The sequence below is a fragment of the Rosa rugosa genome, chromosome 1 (genome assembly GCF_958449725.1).
Source record: "Rosa rugosa chromosome 1, drRosRugo1.1, whole genome shotgun sequence".
Lineage (NCBI taxonomy): Eukaryota > Viridiplantae > Streptophyta > Magnoliopsida > Rosales > Rosaceae > Rosa > Rosa rugosa.
The window spans coordinates 34239822-34258633 of record NC_084820.1 but is presented as its reverse complement, the minus strand read 5'-3'; the positions used below and the strand labels follow the sequence as shown (position 1 = coordinate 34258633).

At 39.5% G+C, this 18812-nt stretch overlaps 2 protein-coding genes across 2 annotated transcripts; both read right to left on the bottom strand.

The window, feature by feature from the left end:
* Positions 1–4828: 4828 nt before the first annotated feature.
* LOC133735919 (dirigent protein 25-like) lies at positions 4829–6029 on the bottom strand. The gene has a single exon (XM_062163363.1). The coding sequence runs from the start codon at positions 5912–5914 to the stop codon at positions 4985–4987; it is 930 nt and encodes a 309-aa protein (XP_062019347.1). The 5' UTR covers positions 5915–6029; the 3' UTR covers positions 4829–4984.
* A 1495-nt stretch (positions 6030–7524) lies between these two features.
* Positions 7525–14858, bottom strand: LOC133724728 (cystathionine beta-lyase, chloroplastic). Its single transcript, XM_062151555.1, has 13 exons — positions 14612–14858; positions 14293–14443; positions 14103–14215; positions 13519–13589; positions 13306–13397; positions 12105–12192; positions 11916–12027; positions 9700–9796; positions 9534–9615; positions 9333–9450; positions 8776–8883; positions 8598–8700; positions 7525–7906 (listed from the first exon to the last, which is right to left on the bottom strand). The coding sequence occupies exons 1-13, from the start codon at positions 14675–14677 to the stop codon at positions 7731–7733; spliced, it is 1377 nt and encodes a 458-aa protein (XP_062007539.1). The 5' UTR covers positions 14678–14858; the 3' UTR covers positions 7525–7730.
* Positions 14859–18812: the final 3954 nt, after the last annotated feature.

The window sequence follows — 18812 nt, the reverse complement described above, 5'->3', positions numbered from 1 at the left end:
TTCCTCAACAATAAAACTCAACACCTCTCACAATATATTGTTTCTCAACAATAAACTCAATATCTCTCACAATATATTGTTTCTCAACAATAACTCAACACAACTCCAACAATACATATTATTTCACGTAATAATATATATACAGACATTCACACAGGAATGTCTAGTAACACCAACAATAGTTCATATGATTGCAACAAAATAAAGCAATTAATTGTATTGGGTTCGTAATATGAACCACGTGAGGTTTACTCACCTCGATAATCCCGCTGCGTCTTCAATTCAGCTCAAAATACGATCCACAATCGTCCACCAACTCAAACCGTCAATCACCTAGTCCAATAATGATCTTGACTTAGCCAACAACTCAAATATGTAATTAAACGACGATCCAACGCTCAGATTCAAATTAAACGATGATCCAACGGTCGGATCTGAATTTAATGATGATCCAACGGTCGGATCCTCACGGATCGCCTTTAGGATCATCCTCCAAAATTATCACGAAGATCCAACGGTCAGATCTTCCTGAATCGCTTTTACTAACATCTCCACAAAATTATATGAAAATCCGACGGTCAGATTCTCACGAATCGCCTTCCGAATCACTATTTCTCAATTATACGAAGATCCAACGGTCGGATCTTCGCCCGTGACCTCACAAGGTCACCGGGACAGTCATACGATCAACATATCCAAAATTGAAGCAAAACCGATGGTCAGATCTTCACAGATCGTAAACCGAAGATAAACGTAAAAACGTTAAATAGTAACGTCAAAACGTAAATCCACTATTTATCAACTTTTTCTAACATGACCATGTTATATATCAAAACGCTCGTATGGATGCATAGATCATCGCCTAGATAATGAAAACTCGAAATATGGTCTGATGCGCCGCCACAAGCGGTGGTCAGTGGGCGGTCAACGCGGCGGTCAACGCCGGTCAACCACCTCAGATGGCAAAGTGACCAACTACAAACTGGTTCAAAATGAAAGGGTGATCGACTTCCATACCTGGAGCTAAGTCTGGTTTGGCCTAGATCGTCCTAGATCAAGCGTTGAAGTTGGATTAATCTCGTGCGTCTGATCAGATTCAGATTAAATCAGGGACGTCGAAAAAGTCAAACCATGATCTAGCGTTCTATACACAAAATCGTGATGAAAGGCTTACATGGGGATAATCAGGGGGAGGAGGAGATCACGAAAATGGGGAGGATCGGCCCGTGCAACGCCGGAAAAGTGGTTTTCCGGTCGGGTCGGGTTCTAGCTTCGGGGGGGGCTTCGATCTCCATCTGGGGGCAGCGGCGGGGCAAGGCGGTGGCAGGGAGCGGCTGGGCGGCTCGAGGCGACCTCGGGGAGGGCCGGGTCGTGGCCGGAGGACGAGCGACGGCGCCGCTGGCGTCGGGTCGGGTCGGCGGGTCGGCAAGCGTGGGGAGGGTTTTGCGCGAGAGAGAGAGAGAGAGGGGGGGGACTATTCCGCAAAAAAAGGAATTTTTTGTCCTTGAATGAAAAATAAAATCAGAATTTTCCTATTTATAGAAAATTCCCAATTTTCAAAAATTCATAACTTAATCATACGAACTCCGAATATTACGTTCCACATGTCCACGAACTCGTATCGACGAGCTCTACAACTTTCATGAAGGAAGTTTTCCCAAATTTTGAACGTATAAAAAGTCAACTTTGTTGACCCCCTAAAAACGTACGTTTTCGAAAATAAAATCGTTCGAACTAATTCCACAACTTCTCCGAGCCTCGTACTCGCTCCCACTATCGTGAAATCATTTCTAAAAATCCACGGAATTTAATTTGGATTTTCCGGGGTATTACAACTTGATAGTGAAAACTAACAATTGCTTCTCTAGAAGGTTTGAGGAATCCAACTATTGATCCAGGCATCAAACAATCAAAGCATTAGAATCCAAACATGCATACTAAGCGTGAACTCAAAGCATACAAGCAAGCATTCATCAATGGAAAAGTAGTAAACAAAAGTCTCATCTTGGATTAAAAGAAAATAACATCAAAGGTCAAATCATCTTGTAGTTCATGTCTAGGGGCTTCAAGCAGCCCCCTAACTAATAAAAACTAGTTAAACATAAAAGAAACAAAACAAACTAAAGAAGGGGAGGAGGAGAGAGAGCTGCTGCAGATTGATCTCCTTTTATATGCTTAGAGGTTAGGAAATCCAAAACCTAAAAGAATTAGGGTTCACGTGCTTAGGTGGAGTTTTCCTATTGGCTCTTGAACTTGATGACTCATTCCAACCATTCACATCATGCCATTTGTTTATATTAAGCTGAAATATGAAGCACAAACTCGTCCTCGGGCTTCTCGGTGTGATTTGGGCCTCGAAACATAAATTCCCGTCCAACCTCAGATTCACGCAGCCTGACCTTCTTGTACTAAATCGGCCATAACTTCTTCTAGAAAAATGATATTGATGAGCCGTAAAAAGATTCGGAAACTAGACATCCGAGGCTATCCATCAATATAAAGATCATCCTCTGGATCGTTCTGAGATGGTCTCAGTGCTCTGTCGAAATTAACTGATCTGCACAGGCAGATTTCCCGATTTTGCTTTTCAATCCCTCTTTTACTTCTTTTCTCCTTCTTTGCTCCAAAATACCTATAAAACAAATAAACAACGTAAATAACGAGAAAATACACTAAACTAAAAAAGAAAGTATAGAGATTAACGCTATTAATATCGCATAATTATGCTCCTATCAAAAGGAGACATAATTAGCGGAAATCAAGGACCTCCTCTTACCTACTAGGCCAGGTGTCATGCTCTGATGGCAAGTATGGTCCATGGGCATGGCCTACGAGTGATGTGAGGGGAAGAGACCACACAGTGGTGACACCTGTCACCAACTCTGTCAAATCGATCATGGAGTGTCAGCAAGCACAGAGTAGGGGCTGACACCCCGATTATATGTGATTAAGCCCATGCCTTTCCTTTCCACCTCAACCACTCTTCTCCTATAAATACCAATCCTTTACAAGTAGAAAGGGAAGACTTCAGCTCTCTCTTCTCTCCCAACACTATGCCGAAATATCAATGCCATGAAGCTCTGCCAGCTTGGAGGCCCAACATCAGGTGAAGGAAGTCTTAGAAGAGACTATCAGTTTCACCCAACAAGGTAGCCTCAGGTGAAGGAAGTCCGAGACGAGACTATCAGTTTCACCCAACAAGGTAGCTTGGAGGTCCAGCATCAGGTGAAGGAAGTCTGAGACGAGACTATCAGTTTCACCCAACAAGGTAGCTTGGAGGCCCAACATCAGGTGAAGGAAGTCCGAGACGAGACTATCAGTTGCACTCAACAAGGCAGCTTGGAGGCCCAGCATCAGGTGAAGGAAGTCCGAGACGAGACTATCAGTTTCACCCAACAAGGCAGCTTGGAGGCCCAGCATCAGGTGAAGGAAGTCTGAGACGAGACTATCAGTTACACCCAACAAGGTAGCTTGGAGGCCCATCATCAGATGAAGGAAGTCCGAGACGAGACTATTAGTTTCACGAGCTTGGAGGCCCAACATCAGGTGAAGGAAGTCCGAGACGAGACTATCAGTTTCACCCAACAAGGCAGCTTGGAGGCCCAACATCAGGTGAAGGAAGTCCGAGATGAGACTATCAGTTTCACCCAACAAGGCAGCTTGGAGGCCATACCTTCAGCCACAAGAGGTGGACGACCAAGGCCACATATATAATCAAACTAATCCAAGGAAGTGATAGGCCCACTTCAAGAAAGCAACCCCAACATTTTACTGCCGAATTTTAACGGAACTTCCATTGACTCGTTGATGCCAAAATTGGCATCAACATACACATAGAGTTATGAGCAAACACCTACAAACTAATGGGCCCTTATGGGTGTTTAGTGTGACCAAAATCATATATTGATCGATTACCTCTGTTTTTATCAATTCAAAAACAGTATTTAATTATTGGGATATACTTGCTTATTTATTAGGATAATCTGTTGTATAACAAAGGTCATTATTGTTCTTGAAGCCTCTGCTTAGTCACTTTATTGATTCTTTGTGGCTAAGCTGTAAAAATGGAGAAGCCCCGCTACGTACTGTTGGTGTTGTTATTTTGGAATGGTTTATTTACAACTTACAATAACAGTGAGTGTTGCTTTTTCATTGCAAATTAAGCTAGCTGCTTGCCCCTGTTCACTACCTATAATTATGTATTATATACATAATGAAGCTGGTAGCTGGTTACCTATTTATTTTCATATACATTTCGGAAAAAGAAAGAAAGAAGAAAGTGTCTTGTTGAGAATGAAGGACACTTATTCGATCATATATGCTGGAACAAGTGAAAAGGTAATTTGGAGGTAATTAACAACTGTAAGACAACGGTATCTACTCCACTCCTAGCCTGTAGTTGTTGAATCACTTGTGCCTGCCTACAAGCATATATTCCCTAATTCATAAACCCAAAATAATGGATAAGAGTACTGGGTCAGGTCGAGGTCTCATTTTCATTCCCCTTCCGGTTCTTGAAAGACAAATTTTGGTTAAGTACTATATATATATATTTCCATGCATGAACTTTCCATTATTTCTAGCTCAACGAGGGAACTGTGCTTTCTTCTTTTCTGAGGATCAACAAATCAAATAACACATTTCGTTTTCCAATTTCTATCTCTTTTACACTTTAAATTTGCTTGAAAAATGAGCTATAGTATGATTAGTATCAATGCATGCATTTATATATATATATAATCCCAGGAAAGTGTTCTATTCAATGGTTATATTATATCCAAGCAACCTAGAAAGAGATAAATTAAATTGGTCTAGCTACTTTGGAACTTGAGAAAAATGAGACCCAAATATGAAAGGAAATTAAACACCTGAGTTTATGTATACAATCACTACTGCAATTTAAGTCACAAGGATGTCACACACTGATCCAGAGAGATGAAATAGCAAACACATTACAACAACTTATATAACCTTAAGGCACACACTAGTAACTAAGATACACAGTAAACTGAAGAACAGTGTCAATTCCATCAGTATTTTGCTCATTCACTCCATTAATGGTCTTAACCAAAGCATACCCTTTTGCATTCAAGTACTTCCCGGTCCCTCCCATAACTGCAAGGTGAGACTCTGAAGCAGCTACTCTGTGAACCCCAAAGAATGTGAGGCTATCAGCATACCCACCACTCTCAAACATTGCAGTGAAAGCAATGGTCTGGCTGCTCCCATCTTCGGAACTAGCAACGTAAAATCCTTGTGCCTTGCCCAACAAGCCAGAGCCAAGCTCATGCCCTTCAGTGAGCTCATCGTCAAAGACCGTGAGTGTGCCGAACATGAGCTTCTGAAGGGACTGTCCTGGCGGGAGCTGGGCCCCATTCACAACGGGGAACCCATTGTTCCCGCCAATAAAGTTGTTGTTGTTTTGTCTGAGGTTGTTGTTGATGTTTCCTCCGAGGCCAGTGAAGAAGGGGACATTGTTATTGTTGATGATACCATTGTTGTTGTTGTTTTGGGGAATGCCATTATTCCCGCCTTGGACAACTGCCCCATTGGGTTTGGCAAAGGGGACTTGGCCATTGACAGCTGGGTTGGTCACAATCCCAGTCACAGCTCTCGCTGAGGGATTGGTGCCACCAATTATATCATGCAGAAAGAATGAAAGCGGATGGTAGGACTCTCCATTGGCCACTGTGGCGCTCGGGCCTGCTGACGTGGCACTGACAACAGGAGGAGGGCCCGCTGACGTGGCACCGACCACAGAAGGAGGTACGGTGGAAACAGGTATTTGGGTTTGAGGCGTATCGGTTTCCTCATCAAGGACTCTGGCTGAGGTGGTGTGTGTTATTGCAAGAGCTAGAAGGAATAGGTATGTTATGGCCTTGAGGGGCAGCGGAGTTGAGTTTTGGGTTGCCATGAGGCTTTGGGAGGCAAGAGGGAAGCTATAGGAATAGTAAATACCTTTGAGAAGGTTTGATGGAAATCAAGATGGTCTGGTTTGCTTTAAATACTATGGATTCAAGAAGCTTTTAAGTTAAAGTGGAGTTGATGAAAATGGAGTAGGTGGACTGCTTGCATTTCTGGTTATTGGTGTATTGGTTAGAACTTTAAGCACCAGAATGTTGGTGTCTTCTAAGTAAACCTAATGATTTAACGAACTAAAACCTTATGTATATTGACCAAATGGAACTTTCTCCTCTAATTGCTATCTTGTCACTATTAAATTTTTTGTTAACATTTCAAAACAAAAGTTTGAGAGAGATGGCTGTATCAACATTGAATTCTCTTAACAAATTCATGTCACAGATTAAGAAGCCTACTCATCGTAGAACTTATCTATAAACAACAAGGAGACATCTTGTCAAGGAAAACATATCTAACTGAGGAGGGAATATTTTGTTGAGGAGCATATTTCTTATCAAGGAAGAAATATCTCGTCAAGGAGGAAATAATTTATCGAGGAACATAATTCTTATCATGAAAGAAATATCTAATTGAAGAGGGAATATTTTGTCGATTTGTTGTCAAGAAAGACTAGTTGGGGAGGAAATATTTTGTCGAGGAGCATATTTCTTAGATAAAAGGAAATACCTCATCGAGGAATATCTAATTATGGCGAAACCATGCAAGAAAGATTTGCTCGAGGAGAGATTCAAGTAATCTCATCAAGGCAGGGTAGATAAGGTGATAAAGAGGAGTAGAACATACCCTTTTTTCCCTGAAAAATAAGTTCTGCAGAAAAGAACAAAAGGCTTCTTCATCATCATCTAATTATTCCTTTCTTATTTTCTTTCGCTCTCATAATAACCACATTGCTTTTCATGTTACAAATGCCTAATATCTGTGCCAAAGAGGGTGAGTCCTCTTTCCATACATCGACCACTGGCCCTAGCCTTCTTAACATTTTTCTCAGCCTCCTTGAATTTGATCTCATCGAACTGATAACATGATGATCACTACTAGAACCAGATAAAGAACAAGACAGATGAAGAAGAAAAAGAAGAATTGTTGTTTTAGTGTTTCCGAATTTTTTGTAAATACAAATTTATTATTTTAATTTAGAGATGTTGGGTTAGGATTGATTTAGGGTGAGTTAAAGTTGAATTATAGTTTACCGGAGTTAGTAGGCTGCTAAGAGCAAGTTCACCCGTTGGGTCACCGGGTCACCGGGTCACCTACTATTCACTGCTTTTTAGTGTATATTTTCATTCTCTGGGTCACGAAATACACTGTGCTCGTGACCCAGGGCACGAAATACACTGTGCAGGTCACCATGGTGACCCAGAACACTGTACCGGGTGACCCAGGGCACGAAATACACTGTGCTCGTGACCCAGGGCACGAAATACACTGTGCTCGTGACCCAGGGCACGAAATTAACACTAAAAAGTAGTAAATAGTGGGTGACCTGGTGACCCAACGGGTGAACTTGCCCTAAGAGATAGTTAAGCTGAGTAGGCAACAAATGCCAAGTGTCAAAATTTTATAGGGAGACAGGGAAAGGAATAGGGAAGTGGGGGCAGAAGATTTGAAGCCTAAAGGATCCACATTATTAATAATTTAAACAAAATGAAATACCACTAATAATTACGTAGGCATTCTCGACTGAACCAAAACAGAATTACTGTGCACTGTTTGGGAGCACTCCAGAATAAGAATTTCTAATAATTGCTCAAGAAACTTTTGGAAGAAGATGCATGTCTTTAGAGCAATTAAGCTGTGCTGGTTGAATATTACAGAGGACCAGTTTGAAGTGCATGGTCCAAATCAGCAATGAGATCATTCACATCCTCAATCCCCACAGAAATACGAACAAGATCTTCAGATAGACCTCTGGCCTCGCGCACGGCAGATGGTATGCTTGCATGTGACATGAAGCAGGGGAGGCTTATAAGGGACTTCACACTCCCTGTAAATACAACAAAATTCAGATCAGCTTCAATAAAGTTGATACTGGCGATAACCGACCATAGTATAAATAATAATAACAATAAAAATAACAAAAACTAATAATTATAATTATTCTTATAATATAATCTAAACTATATTTATGAGAAGCAGGGTAGTCAACCAAAAGAATACATAAAATAAATGTCAATGACCCTAGGAATGTTAAAATAATTATGAAAGCAGCACCTTAATCATAAGGAGTATTACGCAAACAACAAAATAAATCTAGTCGGAAAAAAAAACAACAAAAAAATAAATATAAAAATAAGCTCAAGCTTTTCTCTTTTACAACGACAGCTTTTACCGTATGCATATCATTTTAAGTCACAGAAATACATAGAACTATATATGTAAGGGGAAAGAAAAAAAAAAAAACACTGTAACGTAATAAAATACGTCATAACCAGACACATCGGTCTTACAATGTACCATCTGATACATGAACCGATGATCACATACAATATGGAGTGCAATCTTCTTTTAACATCAGTATTTGAATGACACCTACCTGTATCTGTACAAGTATTTATTTATAAAATACAAACTAACCATCTACAATCGTGACCATCTACAACTCAAATTTCTCAGTGGATGACTGCATTTGTCAAAGAAAAAAAAAATCAAGCTGAAAGTTGAGTGAGAACTATTACCAAAACTGACAGTTACACTGAAGTATTTGGTAGTCTCGACAACATGCTTTGATAATGCCAGTGAACCTGTCAGAAAGCTCAATACAGATCCTGCACCCTTTGCCTGAAAGAGGTGTGTGTAAGTTATCTGGAAGAATACATTCTTTATTACATCTAACGCTACATTCCATCGAGATACCTGAGAATAATGCAAGGCACGGCCAGGATGACCAGGAATCCCTGCATAGTTAACTTTCTTAACTCGTGGATGGGAAGCCAGAAACTCCGCAATCTTTTGAGCATTGTCCTGCAGCCAAATGTTGATAATTTAGAAGATAGTACTGTCAAATATGCAAATTTAACGAAAGAAAAAAGAGGCACATATCAGCAACAAAATGTAAACAATAGACCCTATAAATTAGCACTATAACCAAGTATTAGTTATTTTGCATTATAAAGACAATTACAACATATTAGAAGCATCAATAATAATCATTTAAACAGATCTGAAATGGCACATTTACCACAGCAAGTGTAGTAGAAGTAGCAAAATGAGTACCCTTAAATTTGCATATACGCAAGAACATTAATATCTCACAACAGGATAATGGACAGGAGAACACAATATTTGCCTAATAAGGTATTGATCTCAGCAAAACCCCAAGCATTGGAATTATCATATGTTAAGACAGTAAAAATAAAAATATAAAATATAAAACATTTAAGAGAGATATTTTAGTAGACTTGAAAATCTACCTGTTGCTTCTCAACACGTAAGGCCATTGTTTTAACTCCTCGTAAACAGATCCAACAGTCAAATGGAGCTAACCCAGAGCCTTCTGCATTTTGTAAGAAATAAAGCTGTTCTGCCAAGCTGGTAACAACGGAAACAAATAGGAAGTTTGGTATGGAAACAAGACATAAAATCCAAACTAAAAATAGAGAAAGATGCAGAACCTTTCTCCTTTAACAGCTAGAACACCCGCCATGACATCACTATGTCCAGCAATAAATTTTGTCGCCGAGTGCATAACAATGTCTGACATAATGATCGACTAAAATTAGTAACTATGAAATAGTATAGTTTGCAAAAGCTTGGAGCTCTATAGCTTAGAGTTGATACCTGCTCCTAGATCCAGTGGCTGTGACAATACAGGGGACATTATACTGTTATCCACCAGCAAAATAGCACCATGTGCATGAGCCATTGCTGCTATTTTCTATTTAGGCACACATGAAGAAAATTTCCTTAGAAAATGGCACCTGTTGCATTCATCATAACTTTGCCAACAAGAAAATACACAGGAATGTTGTAAAAGATATTATGGAAAGGACAAGAAAACTTTAGTGATATTAAGTCAATGACAAAGACTGCTAACTAAAAGAAGCGAGCAACAGTGTGTGTAATCCATTTGCCCGGCTTGAGTGCAAAACTAGAACAAAACAACTTTGCCACTAGCAAGGGTGTGGGACTAGCATCAATGTGGCTCTGGGGTACCCCCTCACAGTACCTACCTAGCTATTTGCTAGAGTTTTCTGTCTCTTAAAGATAGTAGGTTTGGCCCTTTCAAAAAAAGAAAAAAAGAAAAAAAAGATAGTAGGTTTGGTCCCACTTTAAATGCCAGGATCATGTAGTGGGATCAAGGGATTTCGGGTATAAAAACAAAGTTTAAAACTTCCTTAGGACTTTGCAATAGCAGCGTTGGGTGGTCACAGAGATCAATGGGCTCGTTAATACTATTATCTGCCCCAAGACATGATTTCCCATTTAGTCCTTCAAGCATTAAAACCACAAATTCCTTCACTTGAACCGTTTCTTCTCGAGACTGATGAAGAACGCAAGTCCAAGGCCGAAGAACTGATTTTATATCCTGCAAACAAGGATGGGTCTTGCTGGGAACTTTCGTGGTTTGGGAAAGTAATAAAGGCTGTTATTATTAGGATTTACTACTAGATTTCTTTAGGATTCATTCTTAATGCCTATATTATTTGGATTTTATTGGGTAATTTATTCTAACTGTTCTAAAACTACCGGGTAGTCTGTAATCCAAGGTCCTATTTGTAGTGATGTCCTTGATATTGCCATGAATCCAATTTTCCTACAATATGACAGCAAATCTTTTGCAACTTCTAGATATCACATACCCAGCTTACTGCTACCAAACTATCTCAACTCTCTTCTATAAAAAAAAATGAACTTTTTAAAAATGAATTTCATCTCCAATTTGCTCGTAAAGCTATACTGTTTACGATGCCAATTGTTCTCATTTCAAAATCTATTCGATGTGATAAGATTTCCAGTGAATTCTTAGAAACTGAATGAATCAAGTGATAGCAAAGTTAACCAAATTGATAAGGTATGAAATTAGCAAAAGAAAAGCATTATATGAAGAGTGGACATTCTGAGACAATCACCTGTGGTTTCTAGGGAAAGAAATCGAATAAGATACCGACAAAAAGGAAACAACAGTTATAGAATCACATACTTTTTTATATAAATCATATTTTCATTAGTGTAACAATGAAGGTTTAGATACAAGGGACAGTCAACTGAACTCTCAAGCAAGATGCAATACATCTCAGAACAGTTATAAGCGACGTCACAAACAATGTCAAAAGTTAAACCTTATCTCAAAAGAGATGTACCTCCTCACCCATAGCTCAGATCAAAGATATTAAAGTGTGATACCTAAGCTAGAAAAAAAAAATAATAAAATAAAATAAAGTAAGCAATGCCTTATTATCACAAAAGTGATCTACCTCCTCACCCGTTGCTCAGTTAAAGATATTAAAATGTGACTACGAAGCTAGAAAAAATAACCAGTGCCAAAAGTCGAACCATGTCTCAAAAGAAATCTGCCACCTCACCCCTAGCTCGGACAAACAAAGATATCAAAGTGTGACTCCTAAGCTAGAAAAAATCAGAGAAGTAAAAAATTGAAAATGCGATCCATACTTGTCCTAGTAATAGCAGACCACAAAAATTCATTTTCACCGAGGGAACCGCTAAAACCAATTACTCTCAACTGCTCTCAATAACACATTTCACTATTTTATTATGCCAAGAGACTAATGCTGACACATATCAACTCCTAAACCACTGTATAGAATATTCTGGGCATGTATGTTCAAAATCAATACCAGATCTCCCTGCAAGATTGGTAAAGAAGCTCGGAAGGTACTTGTTGAACCAGTATTGCAAAAAAAAAAAAAATACATATTCATTCATTAACAGCATACAACATATATACTGGCAGGAAAAAGAGGATAAGGATCTCTCTATGAGTTGAAAGTTAATCCCAGCTAAAGAAGTATAATACTAGTGTAAAAATATCTTACGCGAATATCAGAAACTATTTGTCGAGGATTGGTGGGACTCTCCAGCCAAACAAGCTTCGTCCAGGGGCCAATAGCAGATGCAACCTCATCTAAATCACTTGTGTTGACTCGTCTGAGTGTATAAGCATTATAGTTTCAGATTTCATTTACACTGAATTAAGAAAAGAACAGGATAAAAGAAATACTAACTTCACCACAACTCCAGTTTTTGGAATCACTTGGGACAACAATCGGTCAGAACCCCCATACAGGTCATCTCCAGCAACAATCTCCTCTCCTACAGTGACATGATTACAAATTGATAATATAATAAGGATTTGAAAGAAAATAATAAATTCATTTGAGTAGTCTAAGACAAACCTAACCTCAGAGAAAGGACTTTACAAGAAGCCTTAGTCCCACTCTTATGGAAGTCTAGATTCGCTAATATTGCTAAAAGCCTTATCATTATGAACGTACACAGTTACACACCAGGTTACAAGAACCGTCAGGAGTTCAGGACTGGCAATCTGGGCTACATAACTAAAACCAATCTCTTTGACCTGAGTTTCTGGAGCTGACCTCTAATGAGTTCAGACCTAAGCCTAAATCAGCCCGTAGAAGGGAATAAGGGACGGCCCCATCTGATTACATAAGTAAATGTACATAACTACTCACACACGCACGCAATTGTTTTCTATAGTCTTGTAAACAATTAATTATTTTCATAGTGGTCAAAATAGATGTTTTTAAATTCATAATGAGTCCAAGCTGGTGTAAACTTTTTGTTAAAAATACCACACCTTCACCCTGGCTTGAATTGATCCAAACTTGACACCTATTGGGCTCCAGACCGTTACATATATTAGCCTAAATCAAATTGAATTGCATATTGAACAGGCAGATGTCAGGCTGAAACTATAGGCTTGATAAATTGGACAAGTTAGCCCTTTACATTTAAAGCTATGCTGGGCAAGGCTGGATTTGGTCCATCCCACTGATAACATATAATGATGCAATGATGAGTGTAATCAATCCAATATTCCGTCCTATGCTGCGGATATGGGATATGCTACCATACAAGAACTACAAGATGTCCCCGGAAGCTAACATAGGATATGACAATACGAGATTACACAAACACACACATATCTGCACGTGAGTGAATTATTTCGTGTTTTTATCATGTATCCTTCACGTAGCCAAGACTCAAATTTACTGTAAGTCATCTGAATACTGATTTAATAGTATCCAATACATGTTGGGGTATATTGGGGGCATATCGAGGACACAGCAATATCAATTCTTTGCTTTATAACTCTATTATACTTATAGATACAACCTTTACTGACACTTGGTCTAGTAAGTAGAGAAGATCATTAGATAAATTATGCCCTTAGTTGAAAAGTACCTGTTCCTACAAGATGAGCAACAGCAGCCAAAGCAGCCATTCCACTAGTGAAACAAAGTGCTCGATCTGCCTTATCAAGCTTTGCCAAAATGCTGTGTACAAAAAGAATAAAAAGCTCAATATGGAGTGTACAAACAAAAAGGAACTAAATAGTTGGAAGGATTGTCAAATCTATTCGAACAGAAGTCAGCATATAACTAATTAAAGTAAGACCTCTCTAAGGCATCTCGTGTAGGATTTCCGCTTCTAGTATAATCGTAAGGACCATTTTCTGTAGCAGAAGGCTGCAAAACATAGTATTTAAGACGATATGAAACTCGGTTTGAGAATATGACCTAGGTAACTCAAAGATTTTCCATGCAATAAAGAAACCTTAGAAAAGAAGCATAAAGTCAACTGATAAGAAGCGCACTCATCTTACAAATGCAAAGACCGATATGTGTATAAATAAAAGAAAAGGTATACAAAGATTCAGCCATCTTGAATCTGGCCCTTTCTATTTAAATTGTCTGGAGAAGGCCTCACTGTACCAGTTAAGCATTCAGAGAATAAAGCAACAGCCATAGTCTCCCACAACACCCCCAAGCCACATAAACACTCTTTGATACCTTGACTGAACCACTAGCTTCTTCCTGGTATAAACACTACTACGATAGCATACCATATCCTTATGCAGAATAGGACTTGCACAGTATTTTACTCTTCCTTTCTATCACTCACAACACAACAACGACAAAAAGAGTAATAATGACTTGACAAAAGTTAGCACCAGCTGCCTTATCCGCTACAAATGATACCTGCTTAAAAGTAGCTGTTTGGTAGAGTGGCGTATTCATTGCATCGTAAGGATCAAACTTGTTGTCGAAATTCATCAGCATTGTCGACATACTTGGCTCTTTTAGCTCCATCTCTGTGATGAATTCAAAACAGCTCAGAATCATGAACCAATGTAGAGGACAACAACAACAAAAAGAACAAGGCACAAACCATTCAAGCAGTCAGCCACGCCATCAACCATAGCTGAAGTGCTCACATCCATCTCTCTGTCTATCGAACAGTTCACTTTGAATGTCTTTTTGAGCCCCAAACGCACCTTAGGACTCCCAAAACTTGCCACAAACTTGCCAGGAGTTGAACCCTGAAAACAAAACCAATCTTAAGCATCCAGTCCATTGGGATCTCTTACTGATGAAATCCTACGGTTTCAGAATTACAGAACCATTTTCTGAGCACCTTTATTATGGTAGGTACCCGAAATACTCAAACATGCTGATCAAAATCAAAGAATGAAAAAGAAAAGTCTTACGACGTCGTTGAGATCAATGGCGAGAGAACTAGGCCGAAGACAGAGAGAAGAAGAAGCCGCCGCCATGGCTAGTATGGTTGTTGAAGTGAAAGATCGATCGGGGGGGGAGTGGGAGCAGTATCCGCCATTACCAAGTACAAGGTTGTATATATACTCGAAACCCGGGTGGGTGCAGGCTGCTGATTCTGTTACACAATACCTCCTACTTTTGCTCTTTCGGTGACTCTTTCCCTCCACACGTGTGCCCACTCAAAACAGCTTCCGTTTGTCCTTTTGTTTATTTTTTTAATAATATTTCATCTCACATCTTTTCGCACTTCCTAAAATACCCTCAAAGTCAGATTTTTTTTTTCTTTTTTCTTTTTGGGTCCTCTCTCTCTCTCTCTCTCTCTCTCTCTCTCTCCTCGGTGAATGATACTTGTTCTTGTCCGGGTGGAGAAGCAACGCTAGCCGCCGCTACGATTTCTTGATCAGATCGTGGTCGTCGGATCGGGATCCACCTGGAGAATGGCTTACTAGTCGTGGTGGTTGTTTACGCGCTTATCGGAGGCTAGGAGGACGTCGACGATGGCTAAGATCTGATCGGACTTGTCTAACATCACAATCTTCCCTGCATCTCCAAGACAAATTCCTGAAGCAATGAACTAGTTAATATCACATAAAGCACCAGAACCCAAAATGCAATACAAGTTAATTATTCCAATTTTCACACTCAATATATCGACAATAAAATCTCTAAACTGATCTAAAATTCTTCGGATCTCCCACATTTCAGTGAAACATTTGGGTAGCACTGGAAACCAAATTTGGGTTTCTTGACTTGAATTTTGCAGCGATAGAACCAAAGGATCCAACATATAGTATTCACGCCAGTTACCCAGATTAATGAATAGGTTATGAATTCTATGAAGCATTTCTTCAAACAAATTGCGCGCAGAACCCAGAAGCATGGATAACCCAGCTGAATACTAAAATCTCGGAAAAAAAAAGCTTAAACCCACAAAAACCCAACTGATAAAACCCACACATCCCAACTTAAAAAGAAGAATCAGAATCAAACAAATCCCAATTGCAAACACAAAACCTCATGAATTCTCAAAAACCCAAATTCAGATCGGAAATGAGAATTACAAATTGGAGCCAAAATTGATAAAAGTAAAGTTCAAAGTGATTGAATAGAAGTTGAGACTTACCGGAGTACTTGATTTACGGGTTCGGGTTTGTGGGTGGCGGTGAAATCAGAGAGAGAGAGAGAGGACCCAAAAAGAAAAAGGAAAAAGAAATCTTGTGTGATGTATGGGTGAGTTGTGTTAATATGATTTTTATCACTTGTGTGATGTATGTTACCTTAAGGGGTAAGGATGTTGAGTTTTGGAAATGAGTCATGTTGTGGGATGATTTTGTAATACCCCGAAAAATCCAAATTAATTTCCGTGGATTTTTAGAAATGATTTCACGATAGTGGGAGCGAGTACGAGGCTTGGAGAAGTTATGGAATTAGTTCGAACGATTAATTTTCGAAAACGAACGTTATTTAGGAGGTCTCAAAAAGTGACTTTTTATACATTGGGAATTTGGGAAAACTTCATTCATGAAAGTTGTAGAGCGCGTCGATACGAGTTCGTGGACATATGGAATGCGAAAATCGGAGTTCGTATGAGAAAGTTATAAGCGATTGAAAATCGGGAAAATTCTATAAATACAAAAAAAAGTTCCGGAAATTGCATTGGAGGACAGAAATTTCAGAAACCTATATTTTCTCCCCAATTCTCTCCCGAGCCCAGATTTGTTCCTCTCTCTTCCACCGGCCATATCTCCCTCCACAGACCTCCGATCGACTTGATTCCAAAAGTATTTTCATTCGCCTTGAAGTCAGTTAAAACTTCCTAGAAGACATCAAAGTGAGAAAAGAACCATGGAAGATGCTAGGAGGCCGAGAAGCTGCACAGCTCGAGCTGGAATTCGCCCGATGCTGCTCTTCCTTCACCGGCCGATATCTCTCTCATCCAACCTCGAATCGAGTTGATTCCAAAAGGGATTTTTCTGGGCCTGAGCTATATTACAACTTTGTAGAAGACATCGAGGGGAAATAACCAACGTGGTAGCCGCTACAAGTCGAAGAACACGGTGCAGTCGAGCTGGAAATCACCTCCTTTCCCCACCGTCGTTCTCCCTCCTCCGGCCACCTTTTGCCGTGATTCTTGAGAGGATTCTGCACTTCTGAGGATGTAGATCATTTCCCCTAAGGTGGATTGCATCGATTTCATCTGTGGAGATCGAATTGGAACGAATTCAAAACTAGGGTTCTTCGGGTTTCAAACCTTATAAGGTAAAATTCTACTTTTTGGCTTATAATCTGACTTTGGTGTAGTTATGAAAGTTTCAATTCGAGTTAAGATGAAGAACTTTCGTGTTGGGAGTTTTGTCTAATTTTGACTTTGGATGGGTGGCGGTGCCGCCACTGTGATGGTGGTTTCCGGCGACCTCCGGCCACCCCAAGGACAGTTTCTGTCCATTTTTGTGTTCTACGTGTCGATACGATCGTTTGCATATATAATTCATAATTTTTGGATATCGTATGATTAAGTTATGAATTTTTAAGTTTCGATCGATTTCGATCGTTCGATTTGTGATCTGTGAAGATCAGACCGTCCGATGGACTTGTAGTTTTGTTATGTTGATCTTATGACTGTCCCAGTGGCTTTGTGTGGTCATGGGCGAAGATCCGACCGTTGGATCTTCGTATAATTGTGAAATAGTGATTCGGAAGGCGATTCGTGAGAATCTAACCGTCGGATTTTCGTATAATTTTGAGGAGATGTTTGTTAGAGTGATTCAAGAAGATCTGACCGTTGGATCTTCGTGATGATTTTGGAGGATGATCCTAAGGGCGATCCGTGAGGATCCGACCGTTGGATCATCATATAAATTCGATCTGGCCGTTGGATCATCATTAAATTAGAATCCGACCGTTGGATTTCCGTATATGTGTGGTTTATGAATGATTGCTAAGTTAAGATCGTATCTGACTAGGTGATTGACGGTTTCAGTTAGTGGACGATTGTGGATCGTATTTTGAGCGGAATTGAAGACGCAGCGGGATTATCGAGGTGAGTAAACCTCACGTGGTTCATATTACGAACCGAGTACTTTTAATTAATTTATTTTTTGTCGTCATTGTGTGAGCTATAGTTGGTATTAATGGGCATTCCTGTGTGAATGTCTATCTATATATATATTATTTATGTGAAATAATATGTATTGTTGAAATTGTGAGATATTATGTACTGTTATGGTTGTGTTGAGTTTATTGTTGAAAAGCAACAATATTGTGAGAGGTATTAAATTTATTGTTGAGAAACAATAAATTGTTGATTTGTTGAGATATATTGATCTGTGGAGATCAATAGGTCACGGGGGTGACCATGGCATCTATTAGTGAACCACGCCCTTGTACCGGGTAGGTGGAAACTAATAGCATTAAATCGTGAACCACGCCCTCGCGCCGGGTAGGTGGAAACGATCAGTTAGAGCTCTAGTCTGTCTGCCAAATGTTGAGTGACCTTATGAGGGTAACGGGGAGTGACTCATAAGTGTATAATATTTATATATATATATATTTATATATATATGAGAGTGAGAAAGTGAAGTGGTTTTGTGGTGATCATTGTAATTGTGATGTTTCTACATTTCTATACTTGAGTTAAAGGAAATGTATTTTATTAAATCAACAGTTCTTCTTGTTTACTCATACTGGCTGTAAAAAGCTTACCGGGTTTTGTGTTGTTGCAACTCCCGGTACACTATTCAAATTGTGTAGCGGGTAATCCTACAGGACAGGAGAACCAGGACGGTGATCGTGCGGTTAGAGCAATTGTTAGAGTTTTACAGCAATTGTACGTTGTGAGGTGTGTTATGCTCATTTGAGCTTTACAATATTGCTTGTGAGAGTGAATTGTAATAATGAACTCGAAGTTTCGAGATTTGGATTTTGTAATTGTAATTATTCATGTTTCGGATTTGAATTTATTATTCAAAATTCGGGGCGTGACAGTTTGGTATCAGAGCGTAAGGTACATATTTGGTGATAATCAGTACTCCCCGAGTGATGGCCCGTCTGCAGCGGATCCCCATCATATACTCTTCGGTACTGGTATAATCATTGGGTATGTCTTAGTATGGGGTCTAGACAGCGTGTATG

What these genes read in the sequence shown, in the direction of transcription:
- LOC133724728 (XM_062151555.1), bottom strand. Translation starts at nt 14,677, where the DNA reads ATGGCGGCGGCTTCTTCTTCTCTCTGTCTTCGGCCTAGTTCTCTCGCC. An exon ending in CCATTGATCTCAACGACGTC is followed by an intron (nt 14,444 to 14,611) that starts GTAAGACTTTTC and finishes TTTTGTTTTCAG; the next exon opens with GGTTCAACTCCTGGCAAGTT. An exon ending in AAAACTGGAGTTGTGGTGAA is followed by an intron (nt 12,028 to 12,104) that starts GTTAGTATTTCT and finishes TTATACACTCAG; the next exon opens with ACGAGTCAACACAAGTGATT.
- LOC133735919 (XM_062163363.1), bottom strand. Translation starts at nt 5,914, where the DNA reads ATGGCAACCCAAAACTCAACTCCGCTGCCCCTCAAGGCCATAACATAC.